This window comes from Scyliorhinus canicula, chromosome 6 (assembly GCF_902713615.1).
Source record: "Scyliorhinus canicula chromosome 6, sScyCan1.1, whole genome shotgun sequence".
NCBI lineage: Eukaryota > Metazoa > Chordata > Chondrichthyes > Carcharhiniformes > Scyliorhinidae > Scyliorhinus > Scyliorhinus canicula.
This window is the reverse complement of record NC_052151.1, coordinates 10,056,526-10,073,697: the sequence shown is the minus strand read 5'-3', so window position 1 is coordinate 10,073,697 and position 17,172 is coordinate 10,056,526. Positions and strand designations below refer to the sequence as shown.

The 17,172-nt window shown below is 52.5% G+C and overlaps 1 protein-coding gene across 6 annotated transcripts in view; it reads right to left on the bottom strand.

Moving 5' to 3' along the window:
* Positions 1-17,172, bottom strand: part of LOC119966976 (dynein heavy chain 8, axonemal-like) — a 1,648,910-nt gene that overhangs the window by 1,030,812 nt on the left and 600,926 nt on the right. For all 6 annotated transcript variants that reach the window (XM_038798944.1, XM_038798946.1, XM_038798947.1 and 3 more), the window contains one exon: positions 15,475-15,594. In XM_038798944.1, coding sequence (XP_038654872.1) covers positions 15,475-15,594 — 120 coding nt within the window. The remainder of the gene's footprint in view (positions 1-15,474; positions 15,595-17,172) is intronic.

The following is a 17,172-nucleotide window of genomic DNA, read 5'->3' as shown; positions in this document are numbered from 1 at the left end:
GGTTGTTTATTTGTTCTGTATTTCTGAGGGAAAGATTTGGGTTTTCTGGCTGGTTAATGGGAAAGGTTAGTTTCCCTTCATTATTGGCTACAGTTGGGTATGAATATATTGGGTTTTGGGGCTATGGGAGTTTTCTGGGGTACAGTTTTTTGCACTGGGTTATTTTTATTTATCTTTGTTTTCAGGGACCGGAAGGGAATTGGAGGAAAGGGCCCAGGGCACTAGCCCACACTAGTAAACAAAGGTTGGCTAGTAAACGAGAGTGTGCTGTGGGGAGGGACCGCTGTCATTGGAACCTGGTCGAACAGGTTTCGATGGGCCTGTGTGGTGTGAAATGTGGGGGGATTGGATCGATACTGGGAGATGTGTTTTCAAGAGGAAGTGAATGAAGGTATTCTGGGAGCGAGGGTTTCGATGGCAACAGAGGGATGGGGCCAGGCAGGCACGATGGGCAGGGCCCGGGGTTATGATGATGGAGGTTAGGAGGAGGTTGGGTTGGGGGGAGGGGGGGGAGGGGCGGAAGAGGGTGGTGAGAGATCCCCGGTCAGATTAGCAACATGGAATGTGAGGGGGTTAGGGAGACAGGTGAAGAGGTTGAGGGATTTTACACATTTAAAGAGCTCAAAGGCTGACGTGCAGGAGACCCACCTAGGGGTGACAGATCAGGTGACGTTTAGGAAGGGTTGGGTGAGACAGGTTTTCAATTCTGGGTTCGATTGTAGGGCTTGGGGGGGGTAGCGGAATTAGCGTAAAGAGAGGAGGTTTCAGATGGAGAAGGAGGTGGCAGACTAGGAAGGCAGGTACGCAATAGTGCTGGGGGTGTTAGAGGGGGGGTTAGTGGTGCTGGCAAGTGTATGTGGCCCCAACTGGGACAATGCAGGGTTTGTGAAAAGGGTGCTGGGTGCCATTCCTGTTTTGATACCCATGAGCTGATAGTGGGAGAGGATTGAACATGGTTCCAGAGCCAAAGGCAGACAGGTCTCAGACGCGCTCACTGACCCAGTCAGCGGGCGTGAAGGCACTGGCTGGGCTCATGAGAGAGATGGGAGGAGTGGACCCGTGGAGGTTCTTGCACCCGAGGGAATGGGAGTATTCATTTCTCTCCCCGGTACATAGAGTGCACTCGAGAATATACTTTTTCATTGTGGGGAAGGCGCGATTGGCTGGGGTCAGGAGGTCAGAGTATTCAGTGATAGTGATTTCGGACCTTGCTCCGCATTGCGTGGATGTGGTTCTGGTGAAGGGGATGGCACCGAGGTCAGGGAGGAGAATGGATGTGGGGTTGTTAGAGGGTCGGAGTTTTTGCAATAAAATTGGGAAGGTGATCAAGGAATATGTGGGGTTTAATTGCACAGAGGAAGTTTTGCAGTCGGTGGTTTGGGAGGCTCTGAAGGGAGTAGTGAGGTGGGGGAGGCAATTTTGTTCGAGGCTAAGGTGGACAAGGAGGAGAGAAAGAAGAGCCAAAAATTGATACATGAGATTCTGGAGGTGGATGGGATGTATGCGGGGGACCCGGACATGCCCTCTTGGCCAAGAGGACAGAGCTTTAGGCAAGGTTCGACCAGTGGTCTTCAGAGAAAGCAGTGTCCTAGTTCAGAAGGGTGTGGGGGGTAGTCTATGAGCACAGGAGAAGGCAGGGAATATGGTGGCCAGCCAGCTCCGGGGGGAGGCAGTGGCGAGGGAGATAGTTCAGGTGCGGGATAAGATGGGGAAGCTGCTGGTGGCCCCGGAGCAAATCAACAAAGTATTTGAAGAGTTCCATAAGAAGTTATATAGGTCGGATCCAATGGGGGAGGAGAGAGAGATGAGGGAGTTCCTGGACGGGTTGGAGTACCCGAGGTTGGGTGAAGAGGATAGAGCAGGCGTGAAGGGGCCGTTGGAGGAGCAGGAGGTGAAGGAGTCGATTGGGAGGATGCAGGCAGGGGAGATTGGGGGGGGGGGGGGGTCCAACGGGTTCCCAGATTAATTCTATAAGACATTGAAAGATAAGCAGGCACCACTGATGGTGGGAATGTTCAAGGTTGCGATGGGCAGGGGTGTCTTTCCAGACGATGGGGCAGGCTTTGATTTCCCTGCTGATAAAGAAGGATAAAGACTCAGCGGAGTGTGGGTCGTATGGCCCATATCCCTAATGAATGGAGATGCCAAGATATTATCAAAGGCAGCAAAGCTGGAGGAATTTCTCCCGAAGGTGATTGGGGAGGATCAGACATGGTTCATGAAGGGAAGGCAGTTGTTCTCGAACTTAAGAGTTTGCTGAATGTGATCCTCTCTCCAGGGGAGGGAAAAGAAATGGAGGTGGTGGTGGCACTTGATGTAGAGCAGGTGTTTGATCGAGTTGAGTGGGGTTATTTGATGGCGGTATTGGAAAGATTTGGAATTGGGCCGAGGTTCGTGTGGTAAACCACTGTTACACCTGTATTAGGTGATGTAAGGTAGGACCTGTACTACAGGTTCGCCGGTACCTCCTGCCTGCTGGCTCCGCCCAGTAGGAGGAGCGTGTCCTCTATTCAGCAGCCATTTCGCCAGCTGCTGTGGGAGGCCACACATCTTACTACAATAAAGCCACAGTTGTATCCAACCTTAGTCTTTGTACAATTGATCGTGAATCAATTCATTGCAGTAAGATTTTCTAAAAGATGGACCTCCGAATCAAACCACATCGCCTGCAGCTGGATCCGCAATCAAGCGACGCCAAAAAGGACTTTAATCACTGGCCAGCTTACTTCGAGGCCTATATCAACTCAGCGACCACCCCACCGACGGAGGCTCAGAAGATACAGATCCTGTACTCAAGGTTGAGCTCCAACGTGTTTCCGCTGATCCAGGACGCCCCGAACTACGCAGACACCATGGTGCTCCTCAAAGAAAACTACGCACAGAAAACAAACACACTCTTCGCCAGGCACGTATTCGCCACTCGCTCTCAACTCCCTGGTGAGTCATAGAATCATAGAATTTACAGTGCAGAGGGAGGCCATTCAGCCCATCGAGTCTGCATCGGCTCTTGGAATGAGCACCCTACCCAAGGTCAACAACTCCACCCTATCCCATAATCCCATAACCCAGTAACCCCACCCAACACTAAGGGCAATTTTGGACTCTAAGGGCAATTTATCATGGCCAATCCACCTAACCTGCACATCTTTGGACTGTGGGAGGAAACTGGAGCACCCGGAGGAAACCCACGCACACACGGGGAGGATGTGCAGACTCCGCTCAGACAGTGACCCAAGCCGGAATCGAACCTGGGACCCTGGAGCTGTGAAGCGATTGTGCTATCCACAATGCTACCGTGCTGCCCGAGTCCATAGAAGACTTCTGGCGGGCCCTAACCCCACTCGTCTGGGACTGTGACTGTCAAGCCGTTACGGCCACCGAACATTCCAACCTTCTTATGCGCGATGCGTTTGTAACGGGGATTGGGTCGGACCTCATACGCCAAAGACTGCTAGAAGGGGCCACGCTCGGCCTAGCTGAGACTAAAAAGCTAGCACTCTACATGACGGTCGCCTCACGTAATGCTCAGGCTTACCCCTCCGGCCGCGCAGCCCACCCCTCCTATGCCTTGTGGATCCCACAGATGGCCGCCCCAGCCGGGGCTTCACCCAGCCAGTACGCCTGCGCCACACGCCAACCCAAGCACCCCGGGGGTCCCTGATGTTACTTCTGCGGCCAGCAGAAGCACCCCCGCCAATGCTGCCCGGCCCGCACTGCCATTTGGAAGGCTTGCGGCAAAAAGGGGCACTTCGCCACGGTGTGTCTGGGGCGCGCAGTCACCGCTATCGCCTCCTTACCCCTGACCTACACACAATGAGCGCCGCCATCTTGGTCCCTGGACCACGGGCGGCCAGTGGGCGCCACCATCTTCCCCTCCCGGGGCCATGCGCGGCCAGTGGGAACCGCCATCGTCCCCTCCCAGGGCCGCAAGCAGCCAGTGGGTGCCACCATCTTCCCCCCCTCAGGACACGTGCGACCCATGGGCCCATCTTGTCCAGTCCCCGCAACGGGCGGCCCATGGGCGCCGCCATTTTGTCCCCCGCAGGATCTTCAGGCGCCGCCATCTTGTCTTCCCCACGGGGCATGGATACCGACAGCATTCCACGACCTGGGCCCCCCACGCTCTCCATCTTTGACACCAGCGACGACCAACCGCAGCTCGCCTCAGTGACGATCGACCAGTCTCGTCCGCACAACCTGGCCACCGCTTCGACCAATGTGAGAATCAATGGTCACGTGACCTCTTGCCTGCTGGACTCCGGGAGCACCGAAAGCTTCATCCACCCGGATACGGTAAGGCGCTGCTCCCTCGCGGTCCACCACGCCAATCAAAGAATCTCCCTGCCCTCCGGATCCCATTCCGTCGCGATCCGGGGGTTCTGCACCGTCACTCTCACGGTCCAGGGCATAGAATTCAGCGGCTTCCGTCTCTACGTCCTTCTTAATCTCTGCGCTGCACTACTACTAGGCCTGGACTTCCAGTGCAATCTCCAGAGCCTTACCCTCAAATTCGGCGGGCCCCTACCAGCCCTCACTGTGTGCGGTCTTACGACTCTAAAGGTCAACCCACCCTCCATCTTTGCCAATCTAACTCCGGATTGCAAACCCGTTGCCACCAGGAGCAGACGGTAGAGCATCCAGGACAAGACCTTCATCAGGTCCGAGGTCCAGCGGTTGCTTCGGGAAGGCATATCTGATATGGTCAGTCAGATTGCGCAGTACCGGGTCTTTTCAACGATAGACCTCAAATCTGCCTACCACCAGCTCCCCATTCGTAAATCGGACTGTCCATACACTGCTTTCGAGGCGGACGGTCGTCTCTATCACTTCCTCAGGGTTCCCTTCGGCGTCACCAACGGAGTCTCGGTCTTCCAAAGGGAGATGGACCGAATGGTCGACCGGTACGGTTTGCGGGCCACCTTCCCGTACCTAGACAACGCCACGATCAGCAGGACCATGACGCCAACCTTGCCAAATTTCTCCACACCCCCACTCTCCTCAACCTCATCTACAACAAGAAGTGCGTGTTCAGCACAACCCCGCTTAGCCATCCTCGGCTATGTGGTCCAGAACGGAGTTTTGGGTCCTGATCCCGACCTGATCCCCTCCCCCACTGACCCAAGGCCCTCAAACGCTGCCTAGGGTTCTTCTCCTACGACACACAGTGGGTCCCAAACTATGCAACAAGGCCCGCCCACTAATTTAGTCCATCTACTTTCCTCTTACGGCCAAGGCACAACAGGCCTTCGCCGTATCAGAGCTGATATAGCCAAGGCCGGGATGCACGCAGTAGAGGAGACACTGCCCTTCCAAGTAGAAAGCGACGCGTCAGACGTCGCACTTGCTGCCACCCTCAATGAGGCAGGCAGACCCATGGCATTCATTTCCCGCACCCTTCATGCCTCAGAAATTCGGCACTCATCCGTCGAAAAAGAGGCCCAAGCTATCGTTGAAGCTGTGCAGCATTGGAGGCATTATCTGGCCGGCAGGAGATTCACTCTCCTCACTGACCAACGGTCAGTATCCTTCATGTTTAACAACATGCAGCGGGGCAAGATGAAAAACGATAAAATCTTGCGGTGGAGAATCGAGCTCTCCATCTATAATTACGAGATTTTGTATCGCCCCGGCAAACTCAACGAGCCCCCAGACGCCCTATCCCGAGGTACATGTGCCAGCGCACGAGTAGACCAACTCCAGGGCCTACACGACAGCCTTTGTCACCCGGGGGGTCACACGATTGTACCATCTTGACAAGGCTCGCAATCTGCCTTACTCCGTCGAGGAAGTACGGACAGTCACCAGGGACTGCCAGATCTGTGCAGAGTGCAAGCCCCACTTCTACCGGCCGGACCTTGCGCGCTTGGTGAAGGCCTCCCGCCCCTTTGAACGCCTCAGCGTGGATTTTAAAGGGCCCCTCCCCTCCACCGACCGAAACACGCATATTCTCAGTGTGGTCGATGAGTACTCCAGATTCCCCTTCGCCATCCCATGCCCCGATATAACGTCTGCCACCGCCATCAAAGCCCTAAACACAATCTTCGCTCTGTTCGGTTTCCCCGCCTACATCCACAGTGACAGGGAATCCTCATTCACGAGTGATGAGCTACGTCAGTTCCTGCTCAGCAGAGGTATCGCCACCAGCAGGACGACCAGCTATTATCCCCGGGGAAACGGGCGGGTAGAGAAGGAGAATGGGACGGTATGGAGGGCCGTCCAACTGGCCCTACGGTCCAGGAACCTCCCAGCCTCTCGCTGGCTAGGAGGTCCTCCCTGATGCACTACACTCCATCCGGTCACTACTATGCACCGCTACAAATAACACACCCCATGAACGTCCTTTTGACTTCCCCAAGAAGTCTACATCCGGGGTGTCGCTCCCCACTTGGCTTGCAGCTCCAGGACTGGTCCTGCTCCGTAGGCACGTCCGACTCCACAAGGCGGACCCATTGGTGGATAGGGTGCACTTGCTCCATGCCAACCCCCAGTATGCCTACGCGGCGTACCCCGACGGCTGCCAAGATACTGTCTCCCTCAGGGACCTCGCACCAGCAGGTTCCACCCATACACACTTCTCCGGCCCGGCGCCACCCTCCCCTCCCCCAGCGCTCCCAACATTAACCCCACCAGGACCATCCCTCCTTCCCCTGCCCACGCCAGAGGATGAAGAGGATTTCGGCACACTCCCGGAGCCATCCAACATCAGGCCAGCATCGACATCGCCGCCACCGCTACGACGCTCCCAGCGGAACGTCAAGGCACCAGACTGGTTGAATTTCTAACTGGCACAGGAATTTCAAAGGACTTTTTTTTCTCTTTTCCCTGATAGAACACTGTACATAAATTCACTACTGTATATACTTCTGTCCCACCCCCGCCGGACTCATTTATAACAGGGGGTGATGTGGTAAACCACTGTTACACCTGTATTAGGTGATGTCAGGTAGGACCTGTACTACAGGTTCGGCGGTAGCCCCTGCCTGCTGGCTCCACCCAATAGGAGGAGCGTGTCCTCTATTCAGCAGTCATTTTGCTAGCTGGGAGGCCACACATCTTACTGCAATAAAGCCACAGTTGTATCCAACCTTAGTCTTTGTACAATTGATCGTGAATCAGTTCGTGGGTACGGCTGTTGGTACAAAGAGCAAATGGCGAGCAGTCACACTAATGAAGTGAATTTGGAGTACTTTGTTCTGTACTAGGGTATGAGGCAGGGGTGCCCTATGTCCCCCTTGTGGTTTGTTCTGGCTTTAGAGCCCTTGGCCATTGTGCTAAAGTGCTCAGGATTGTGGAGGGGGGTGGGGATGGAGCATAGGGTATCCTTATATGCTGATCATTTGTTATTATACATCTCAGAACCAAGCACATCGGTGGAGAGTCTAATGGAGTTTTTTCAAAGATTTGGGACAGTCTCGGGGTGCAAATTGAACCCAGGCAAGAGCCAGTATTTCATGGTTTCCCAGGCGGGAATAAAATGGTTGGATGGGGGGGGGCTGGTTGCCATTTGTTAAGGTGGAACAATCTCCCTCTCTCGTTGGCGGGCCGAGTGCAGGCAGTTAAATGTATTACCGCGATTTTTGCTCTTATTGCAGTGCCTGCGGTCTTTTTACGGAAAACCTTCTTCAGGGAGTGGACAAAATGATCTCCTTGTTTATTCGAGGAGAGGAGATGAAGGTGGCCTGGACAATGAAGGTGGGCTTGCAGAGAGGGCGACAGATGGTGGTGGGGGGTGGTCGAGGTCCCTCAATCTTACTGTACTACTATTGGGCGGCGAATGGGGAGAAGATGTGGAGCTGGACCAAGGAGGGAGAGGCCCAATGGGTTAATATGGAGGAGGGCTCAGAGTAGGGGGTCAGGTTGCAGGCAAATGCGTCGCTCCCGATGGCTCCAGGAAAGTACTCAGTGAGTCCAGTGGTGGTGGCATTTTTAAGATTTGGAGGCAATTTAAACAACATTTTAAGCTGGTGGCCGAGTCGGGGGGATGCCAATTAGGGGGATCATGGGTTTGAGCCGGGGAAGATTGATGAGATGAGAGGGGGAAATCAAGGAAATAAGGATTTGTTTCTTGTGGGACGATTCGCGAGACTGGAGGAACAAAGAACAAAGAAAAGTACAGCACAGGAACAAGACCTTCGGCCCTCCAAGCCCGTGCCGACCATGCTGCCCATTGTGGTGAACGTGATTCACACCGGATTATAACCTGTATATACATGCGTCTATATTGTAAGTGCAGTTGCACTACCTGACCTCCAGGGGGAGTAGCTCTGGGAATGCTCGAGAGTTGTACGGGACTTCTCCCTTGGCTCCGCCCAGGACTCCTCCCCCCGGGAGCTGCTGTATAAAGATCAGTGCCACAGGGTCAGCCGGCCAGTTCACCGAAGGTTCAACGGTTAACAGGCTGGTTCTGTTGTAAGTATATTAAAACCGCTATTCTAATCCTACAAGCACGTGTCCATAGAGTTGTTGGTTCCAACAATTTAATATACTTAGGAAGCAGTCGAAGAAATCATGGAAGCAGTCTCAAGCCCGGACGCCTAGAACTTGACCAGCAGAATGCAGAGGCGAAGGAAATTTTTTCTCACTGGCTGAGATGTTTTAAAGCCTACCTGGCAGAAGCCAGCACCGCCGGAACAACGGAGGAACAAAAACTCAGCCTACTGCACGAGAGGGTAAGCCACAGAATCTCCACACAGCTGAATCCAACCGGTTCTTACACCACAGCGCTGGCAATATTAGACAAAATGTACGTTAGGCCCATTAACGAGGTTTATGCACGCCACGTGTTTACGACTCGCCGTCAGCGGCCTACAGAAACGCTTGCCGAGTTTGTAAGGGAATTGAACAATCTTTCCAATGACTGTAATTATCAAGCCGTTACTGCGGCTGAACATAGGGAGCTTGCTGTGCGGGACGTTTTCGTAGCGGGCCTTAGGTCTAACTAAAGGCTGCCAGAAAAGGGGGCCTAGGAATTAGACACTACTGTGGAGGCTGCTACCACTATCGAAGTTTCCTTCCGCAGCCTCACGTCGTTTCCCGCGGACCCCGCAACCTCATCGTGGACCCCCGATCAACAGTCCCCCCAGGCCTGTGCCGCTCGGCCCCCCAGCTACCACGCCGCCAAAGCCAGTTACTCTGCTGCCCCAGCCAGCTACTCAGCTGCTCCAGCCAGCTACTCAGCTGCCACAGCCTGCCATTTCTGTGGCCAAAGCCAGCACCTACGGCAGCACTGCCCAGCCCGATCCGCGACCTGCAACAGCTGCGGGAAGAAAGGCCACTATGCCAGAGTGTGCCTCGCGAAAAGGGCCCCAGTTTTTAACTCCCCTGCAGAGAGAACAAATCGCTCCCAACACCAGCGGGCCCGCGGGGCCCGAAACGCTGCGGCCTACGCCCCGACTCCGCCCCCTCCCGCCACGTGCGATCCATGGGGCCTGCCATCTTGGCAAACCCCCACCATGCGGCCGGCCACGTGCGACTCATGGGGGCCGCCATCTTCCTCGCCGCTCACCACGTGCGATCCACGGGCCCCATCTGCATCGGCATGCTCAGAAAGCTCATCTGAAGAATACGACTTCCCCGGGCACTCACCACGCGGCCCGCAACTCAAAGCGGTCACCCTGGATCAATCCCGCCGCAAGCACCTACGAAGTTCGATGGCGGAGGTCCAGATCAACGGGTACAGCACGCCATGCCTCTTTGACTCCGGGAGCACCGAGAGCTTTATACATCCAGAACTGGTAAGACGCTGTTCGCTTTCTATTTTTCCGGTGAGCCAAACTATCGCCCTTGCTTCGGGCTCCCACTCAGTCCAAATCCAAGGACGCACCGTCGCTACGCTCACAATTCGAGGTGCTAGTTATTCTAGATTTAAACTTTATGTCCTGCCCGACCTCTGAGCGCCACTCTTATTAGGCCTGGATTTCCAGTGCAACCTCAAGAGCCTCACCCTCAGCTTCGGCGGGCCCCTGCCCCCACTCACTATCTGCAGCCTAGCCACGCTGCGCATCTCCCCCCCTCCTCTCTTCGCCAATCTCACTCCAGATTGCAAGCCAGTAGCTACTCTCAGAAGGCGCTACAGCCTACAGGATATGGTCTTTATCCGATCGGAGGTCCAACGGCTGCTCAGTGAGGGGATCATAGAGGCCAGTAATAGTCCCTAGAGAGCTCAGGTGGTGGTCGTCAAGACCAGGGAAAAATTTTGCATGGTCGTCGACTTTCGCCAGACCATAAATCGCTTTACGCTCTGAGACGCGTACCCCCTCCCCAGAATTGCAGACATGGTTAATCAGATCGCCCAATATCGGCTATTTTGCACGGTGGAGCTGAAGTCTGCATACCACCAGCTCCCAATCCGCCTGGAGGACCGCCACTACACGGCATTCGAGGCCGATGGCCGCCTCTTCCACTTCCCCCGGGTTCCCTTCAGCGTCACCAACGGGGTTTGGGTGTTCCAACTAGCATTGGACCGAATGGTAGACAAGTACGGGCTGCGGGACACGTTTCCGTATCTGGACAATGTTACCATCTGCGGCTATGACCAGCAGGACCACGACGCCAACCTCCACCGTTTTCTCTAAACGGCACAGAAATTAAATCTCACTTATAATAAGGAGAAATGCGTTTTCCGCACAAACAGACTGGCCATCCTCGGCTACATCGTGAAGAACGGAGTCCTTGGCCCAGACCCGGACCGCATGCTCTTAGAACTCCCTCTCCCTCATTGCTCCAAGGCCCTCAAACGGTGCTTGGGGTTCTTTTCATACTACGCCCAGTGGGTCCCTCAATATGCGGACAAAGCCCGCCCACTCTTTAAGGCCACACGATTTCCCCTGTCTGCTGAGGCGCACCAGGCCTTCAGCTGCATCAAGGAGGACATCGCCAAAGCAGCCATGCGGGCGGTGGATGAATCCACTCCCTTTCAGGTTGAGAACGACGCCTCAGAGGTAGCTCTAGCAGCCACTTTAAATCAGGCAGGGAGGCCCGTTGCATTTTTCTCCCGTACCCTATCCGCTTCAGAACTCCGACACTCCTCTGTCGAGAAGGAAGCGCAAGCCATCGTGGAGGCTGTTCGTCACTGGAAGCACTACCTCGCAGGTAGGAGGTTCACCCTCATCACCGACCAACAATCGGTTGCCTTTATGTTTGACAACTCGCAAAGGGGCAAAATAAAAAATGATAAAATCTTACGGTGGAGGATCAAACTCTCCACCTATAGTTACGATATTAAATATCGACCGGGGAAGCTCAACGGGCCCTCGGATGCCCTATCCTGCGGGACATGCGCCAGCGCGCAGATCAGCCGTCTGAAAGCCATCCACGTAGACCTCTGCCATCCAGGGGTCACCCGGCTCGCCCACTACATCAGAGCACGAAACCTGCCTTTCTCCAACGAGGAGGTAAAAGCGGTCACCAGGGACTGCCCGATCTGTGCGGAGTGCAAACTGCACTTCTATAGACCAGACAGGGCCCACCTGGTCAAGGCTTCTAGGCCCTTTTAACGCCTTGCGATCGATTTCAAAGGGCCACTCCCCTCCACTAACAAGAACATTTCCTCAACATCATCGACGAGTATGTGTATACATATATGTGTTTATATTGTAAGTGCAGTTGCACTACCTGACCTCCAGGGGGAGTAGCTCTGGGAATGCTCGAGAGTTGTACGGGACTTCTCCCTTGGCTCCGCCCAGGACTCCTCCCCTGGGAGCTGCTGTATAAAGATCAGTGCCACAGGGTCAGCCGGCCAGTTCACCGAAAGTCCAACGGCTAACAGGCTGGCTCTGTTGTAAGTATATTAAAACCGCTATTCTAATCCTACAAGCATGTGTCCGTAGAATTGTTGGTTCCAACACTCGTCTAAACTAAAATCTTCTACACTTCCTGGCTCTGTATCTCTCTATGCCCATCCTATTCATGTATTTGTCAATACATGTCTATGCCCCTTAAATGTCACTATCGTCCCTACTTCCACCACCTCCTCCGGCAGCGACTTCCAGACACCCACTACCATCTGTGTAAAAAACTTGCCTTGTACATCGCCTCTAAACCTTGCCCCTCGCACCTTAAACCTATGCCCCCTAGTAATTGACCCCTCTACCCTGGGGAAAAGCCTCTGACTATCCACTCTGTCTATGCCCCTCATAAATTTGTAGACCTCTATCAGGTCGCCCCTCAACCTCTGTCGTTCCAGTGAGATCAAACCTAGTTTATTCAACCTCTCGTCATAACTAATGCCCTCCATACCAGGCAACATCCTGGTAAATCTCTTCTGCTCCCTCTCTCAAGCCTCCACATTCTTCTGGTAGTGTGGCGAACAGAATTGAACACTATACTCCAAGTGTGGTCTATCTAAATTCTTATACTCAATGCCCCGGCCAATGAAGGCAAGCATGCCGTATGCCTTCTTGACTACCTTCTCCACCTGTGTTGCCGCTTTCAGTGACCTGTGGACCTGTACACCTAGATCTCTCTGACTTTCAATACTCTTGAGCGTTCTACCATTCACTGTATATTCCCTACCTGCGTTAGACCTTCCAAAATGCATTACCTCATATTTGTCCGGATTAAACTCCATCTACTATCTCTCCGCCCAAGTCTCCAAACGATCTAAATCCTGCTGTATCCTCTGACAGTCCTCATCACGATCCGCAATTCCACTTACCTTTCTGTCGTCTGCAAACTTACTAATCAGACCAGTTACATTTTCCTCCAAATCATTTATATATACTACGAACAGCAAAGGTCCCAGCACTGACCCCTGCGGAACACCACTAGTCACAGCTCTCCAATCAGAAAAGCACCCTTCCATTGCTACTCTCTGCCTTCTATGACCTAGCCAGTTCTCTATCCATCTTGCCAGCTCACCCCTGATCCCGTGTGACTTCACCTTTTGTACCAGTCTTCCATGAGGGACCTTGTCAAAGGCCTTACTGAAGTCCAGATAGACAACATTCACTGCCCTACCTGCATCAATCATCTTTGTGACCTCCTCGAAAAACTCTATCAAGTTAGTGAGACACGACCTCCCCTTCACAAAACCATGCTGCCTCTCACTTAGGCCTGTTGTTCCCTGGATTATCCTTGCTACCCTTCTTAAACAAAGGAACAACATTGGCTATTCTAGTTGGAGGAGTTCGGAGAGAAGTGTGGATTGGCGCAGGGGGAATGGTTTAGGTATCTTCAGGCTTGGAATTTCGCAAGGAAAGTTTTCCGACTTTCCTGATAGCGCCGGCATCCTCGTTTCTGGAAGCGATGCTGTCAGCGGGAGGGCTGGAAAGAGGGGTTGTTTTGGGGATCAATGGGATGATCCTGGAGGACAGGGTGGCTATCGAGGGGATTAGGGTGAAGTGGGAGGAGGAACTGAGGGAGATGATGGAAGAGGGACAGTGGTGTGAGGTGCTGCGGAGGGTAAATGCATCAACCTCGTAGGCTGGGGTTGATACAGTCGTGCATAGGGCTCGCCTCACAAAATCGAGGATAAGTCGGCTGTTTGAAAGGGTAGCAGATGCCTTTGAGCGATGTGGGAGGAGCGCAGCAAATCACATTCATATGATTTGGTCCTACCCAAAGTTGGAAAGGTTTTGGCGGGTGGAATCTCGGGGATCTTCCATGTGGATGTGGAGCTCAGTCCCCTAGAAGCCATTTTCGGGTGTCGGATTGGCCCGAGTTACAGGTTTGTGTGGGGGCCGATGTTTTAACCTTTGCCTTGCTGATCACTCGTAGGGGGTCCTGTTGGGGTGGAGGTCAGCCTCTCCACCCTGTGCTTCAGCGTGGCGGGTGGACCTGCATGAGTGGTTGACTCTGGAGAAGATGAGGCTTGAGATAAAGGGGAGGGGGAAAAGGAGGGGCTCTCCAATTCTTGGGGTTTATTTATTATGCACTTTCGGAAGTTGGTTGTTGAGGGGGCGGGTGCAGGTGAGGGGGGGCTGTTTTCTTTTTTTAGTTGTTGGGGTTGTTTTGTTTCTGCTTCTCTTTTGTGTGGTGAAAATGATGAAAATATGGTGAATAAAAATATCTAAATTGATTGATCCAAATATTTCTCAATGCTCATTCATTTGAAGAGAGGGTGTCTTTTGGAGCTGTGGTAGCATCCCTACTCTGGGCTAGAAGCTCTGGGTTCAGTTGCCATAGCAGGACATTTTTGGTGATAGATGGAGCATCCATGAACTAGTTCAACGGGCTGATAACCAGCTTGGGAATCATTCGGGACCCTCCACACTATCCACAAAAGAGGCCCTCAATTAATGCCCAGTCATGGGCATCATTTGGCAGGGTCCTGCCATGTCGGCTTATATGTCTGGTTGCAGACTCCCAGAGGATGGGCCCCTTTTTAAAGGCTCAAGGGATGTTCATTATTTTTTCGTTAAGTCTCAAGAAGAGGTCAAAATCTTACATAGCTGAATATTAACTGTTCATTAATAACAAATACTGTGTGCATATTTGCAGGGAATACAAACAGTCTAAATAGGAGCAGAAGAAGGCTAGTGGGAGTTGCTAAAAGTCATCCTCAAGCCCTTGCTGCTGATCCCCTCAATATCCTCACCCCAGCCCAAGCATCATTCAAACAAAGAACAAAGAACAAAGAAAAGTACAGCACAGGAACAGGCCCTTCAGCCCTCGAAGCCTTCGCCGACCATGCTGCCCGTCAAAACTAAAATCTTCTACACATCTGGGGTCCGTATCCCTCTATTCCCAACCTATTCATGTATTTGTCAAGATGCCCCTTAAACGGTACTATCGTCCCTGCTTCCACCACCTCCTCCGGTAGCGAGTTCCAGGCACCCACTACCCTCTGTGTAAAAAAACTTGCCTCGTACATCTCCTCTAAACATTGCCCATCGCACCTTAACCCTATGCCCCCTAGTAATTGACCCCTCTACCCTGGGGAAAAGTCTCTGACTATCCTCTCTGTCTTTGCCCCTCATAATTTTGTAGATCTCTATCAGGTCGCCCCTCAACCTCCGTCGTTCCAGTCAGAACAAACCGTGTTTATTCAACCTCTCCTCATAGCTAATGCCCTCCATAGCAGGCAACATTCTGGTAAATCTCTTCTGCACCCTCTCTAAAGCCTCCACATTCTTCTGGTAGTGTGGCGAACAGAATTGAATACTATAGTCCAAGTGTGGCCTAACTAAGGTTCTATACAGCTGCAATATGACTTGCCAATTTAAATACTCATTCATCTCTGTCTAGGTCCTTCCTCGATCCAAGATCAAGATGGATGTAGTGTTGGCAAAAGCCATGGTTACCCAGTAGGCTGCTGAGAAGAGTTTCTGGTCTCTGATTGGCTGGCAGCTATAAGTGGGCAGGACATCTGGACCTGAAATCCCTGATCCCAGGGGAAAGCTTGCCAATGGCCTAAGGTCCTTAATGGCACAAGATGCAGCGAGCCTTCGTGAAAAATTGTGACACAAGGGTCTCACTGGCCCAATAGCCACAAGATTTGGCTAGTCGGTATAAAACTCTAGATAGCATTGTTACCTCATTGAATCTCAGCACTTCTTCCAAAGTTAAAGCATGATCTTCTGGTAGTTTGATTATAATATGTCTGGCGATCTCTCCTACTGCCAGATCTATGTGCATCTCGCGCAAGTCAGTTATCTGAAAGCAATAACAGATATTATATTTTTATTATTTTATCAAAAATATTATTGCATTTTCTTGTTAGAACTAGTCAGCAAAATCTGTTGCTCTAGCAGTGATAATTGGTATCACAAAATGACATTAATTGAGATAAGGAAATAGTGACATTTTTATTATTTGTTTGTTAAGTCTCATGAAGAGGTTCAAAATCTTGCATAGTTGAATATTAACCGTTCATTAATAACAAATACTGTGTGCATATTTTCAGAGTATACAAACAGTCTAAATAGGAGCAGAAGAAGGCTAGCCAGCCCCGTGAGTCTGTTCCTTCATTCAGTAAGATCATGGCTGATCTGTGTTTCAAATTTCACTGTGGTAGTCACCACTAGTGGCATATTATATGTATTACAGCACTGCCCGTATATTAGAGGTACAATGGTAAATCACTTTTAACAGAGGGTGAATGTGGTAGTCACCACTAGTGGTATATTATATGTATTACGCCACTGCCCATTTATTTGAGGTACAATGGTAAATCCCTGCCTGATGGCTCCGCCCAGCAGGCAGCGTATAAAAGTGTGTGCTCTCCGGCGCTGCAGCCATTCTTGTTCCAGCTACAGGAGGCACAACATCTTGTTCAATAAAGCCTTGATTGTTCCACCATTCGCGTCTTGTGGTAATTGATGGTGCATCAATTTATTGGCCAAGATTTTTTTAAACGATGGATCTCCGCATCAAGCCTGATTGCCTGCAGCCTCACGCAGCCAACGCTACGTCCACCTTTGACCACTGGCTAGCCTGCTTCGAAAGCTACCTCAGAACAGCCGCTGAAGAACCCTCGGACTCGCAGAAGTTCCAAGTCCTCTATTCACGGGTGAGCCCTGACATTTTTTTCCTTCTCCGGCATGCAACCACCTACTCCGAAGCGATGGAGTTCCCGAAGGGACATTACGTTCGACCAGTGAATTAAGTATACACCAGGCACCTCCTGGCCACTATTCAGCAACGCCCCGGGGATTCTCTGGACGATTTCTGGCGTGACCTGCACATCCTAGGTAGGAACTATGACTGCCAGGCAGTTTCGGCAGTCCAGCACACCAAACTTTTAATTCGAGACGCTTACGTCACGGGAATGAAGTCTGCGTACGACCGCCAGTGGCTACTGGAAGGGGGTACGCTTGATCTTGTGGGAACTAGGCAGCTAGCTAATTCGTTAGAAGTGGCCTCCCGTAACGCCCCCAACCGCGAGGCACCCTCGTGGGCATTGTGGGCCCCACCAGCTGTCGACTCCAGCTCACCGCAAGCCTGCGCCGCGCAGCAGCCAGCCAACTCTGGGGGGCCCAAGTGTTATTTTTGCAGGCAAAACAAACACCCCAGGCAGCGTTGCACGGGTGTGGGAAGAAAGGCCACTTCGTTGCTGTTTGCCAGGCCCGGGGGTCGGTCGCTGCTGTTTCCAGGCACGGCGTTCTTACACCCCCCACGTGCGACCCAGGGGCGTCGCCATTTTCCCCTTCGCAAGCCACGTGTAGCCCGTGGGTTCCGCCATCTTCCTCACTGCAATCCATGTGCGGCCCGTGGGCACCGCCATCTTTGATG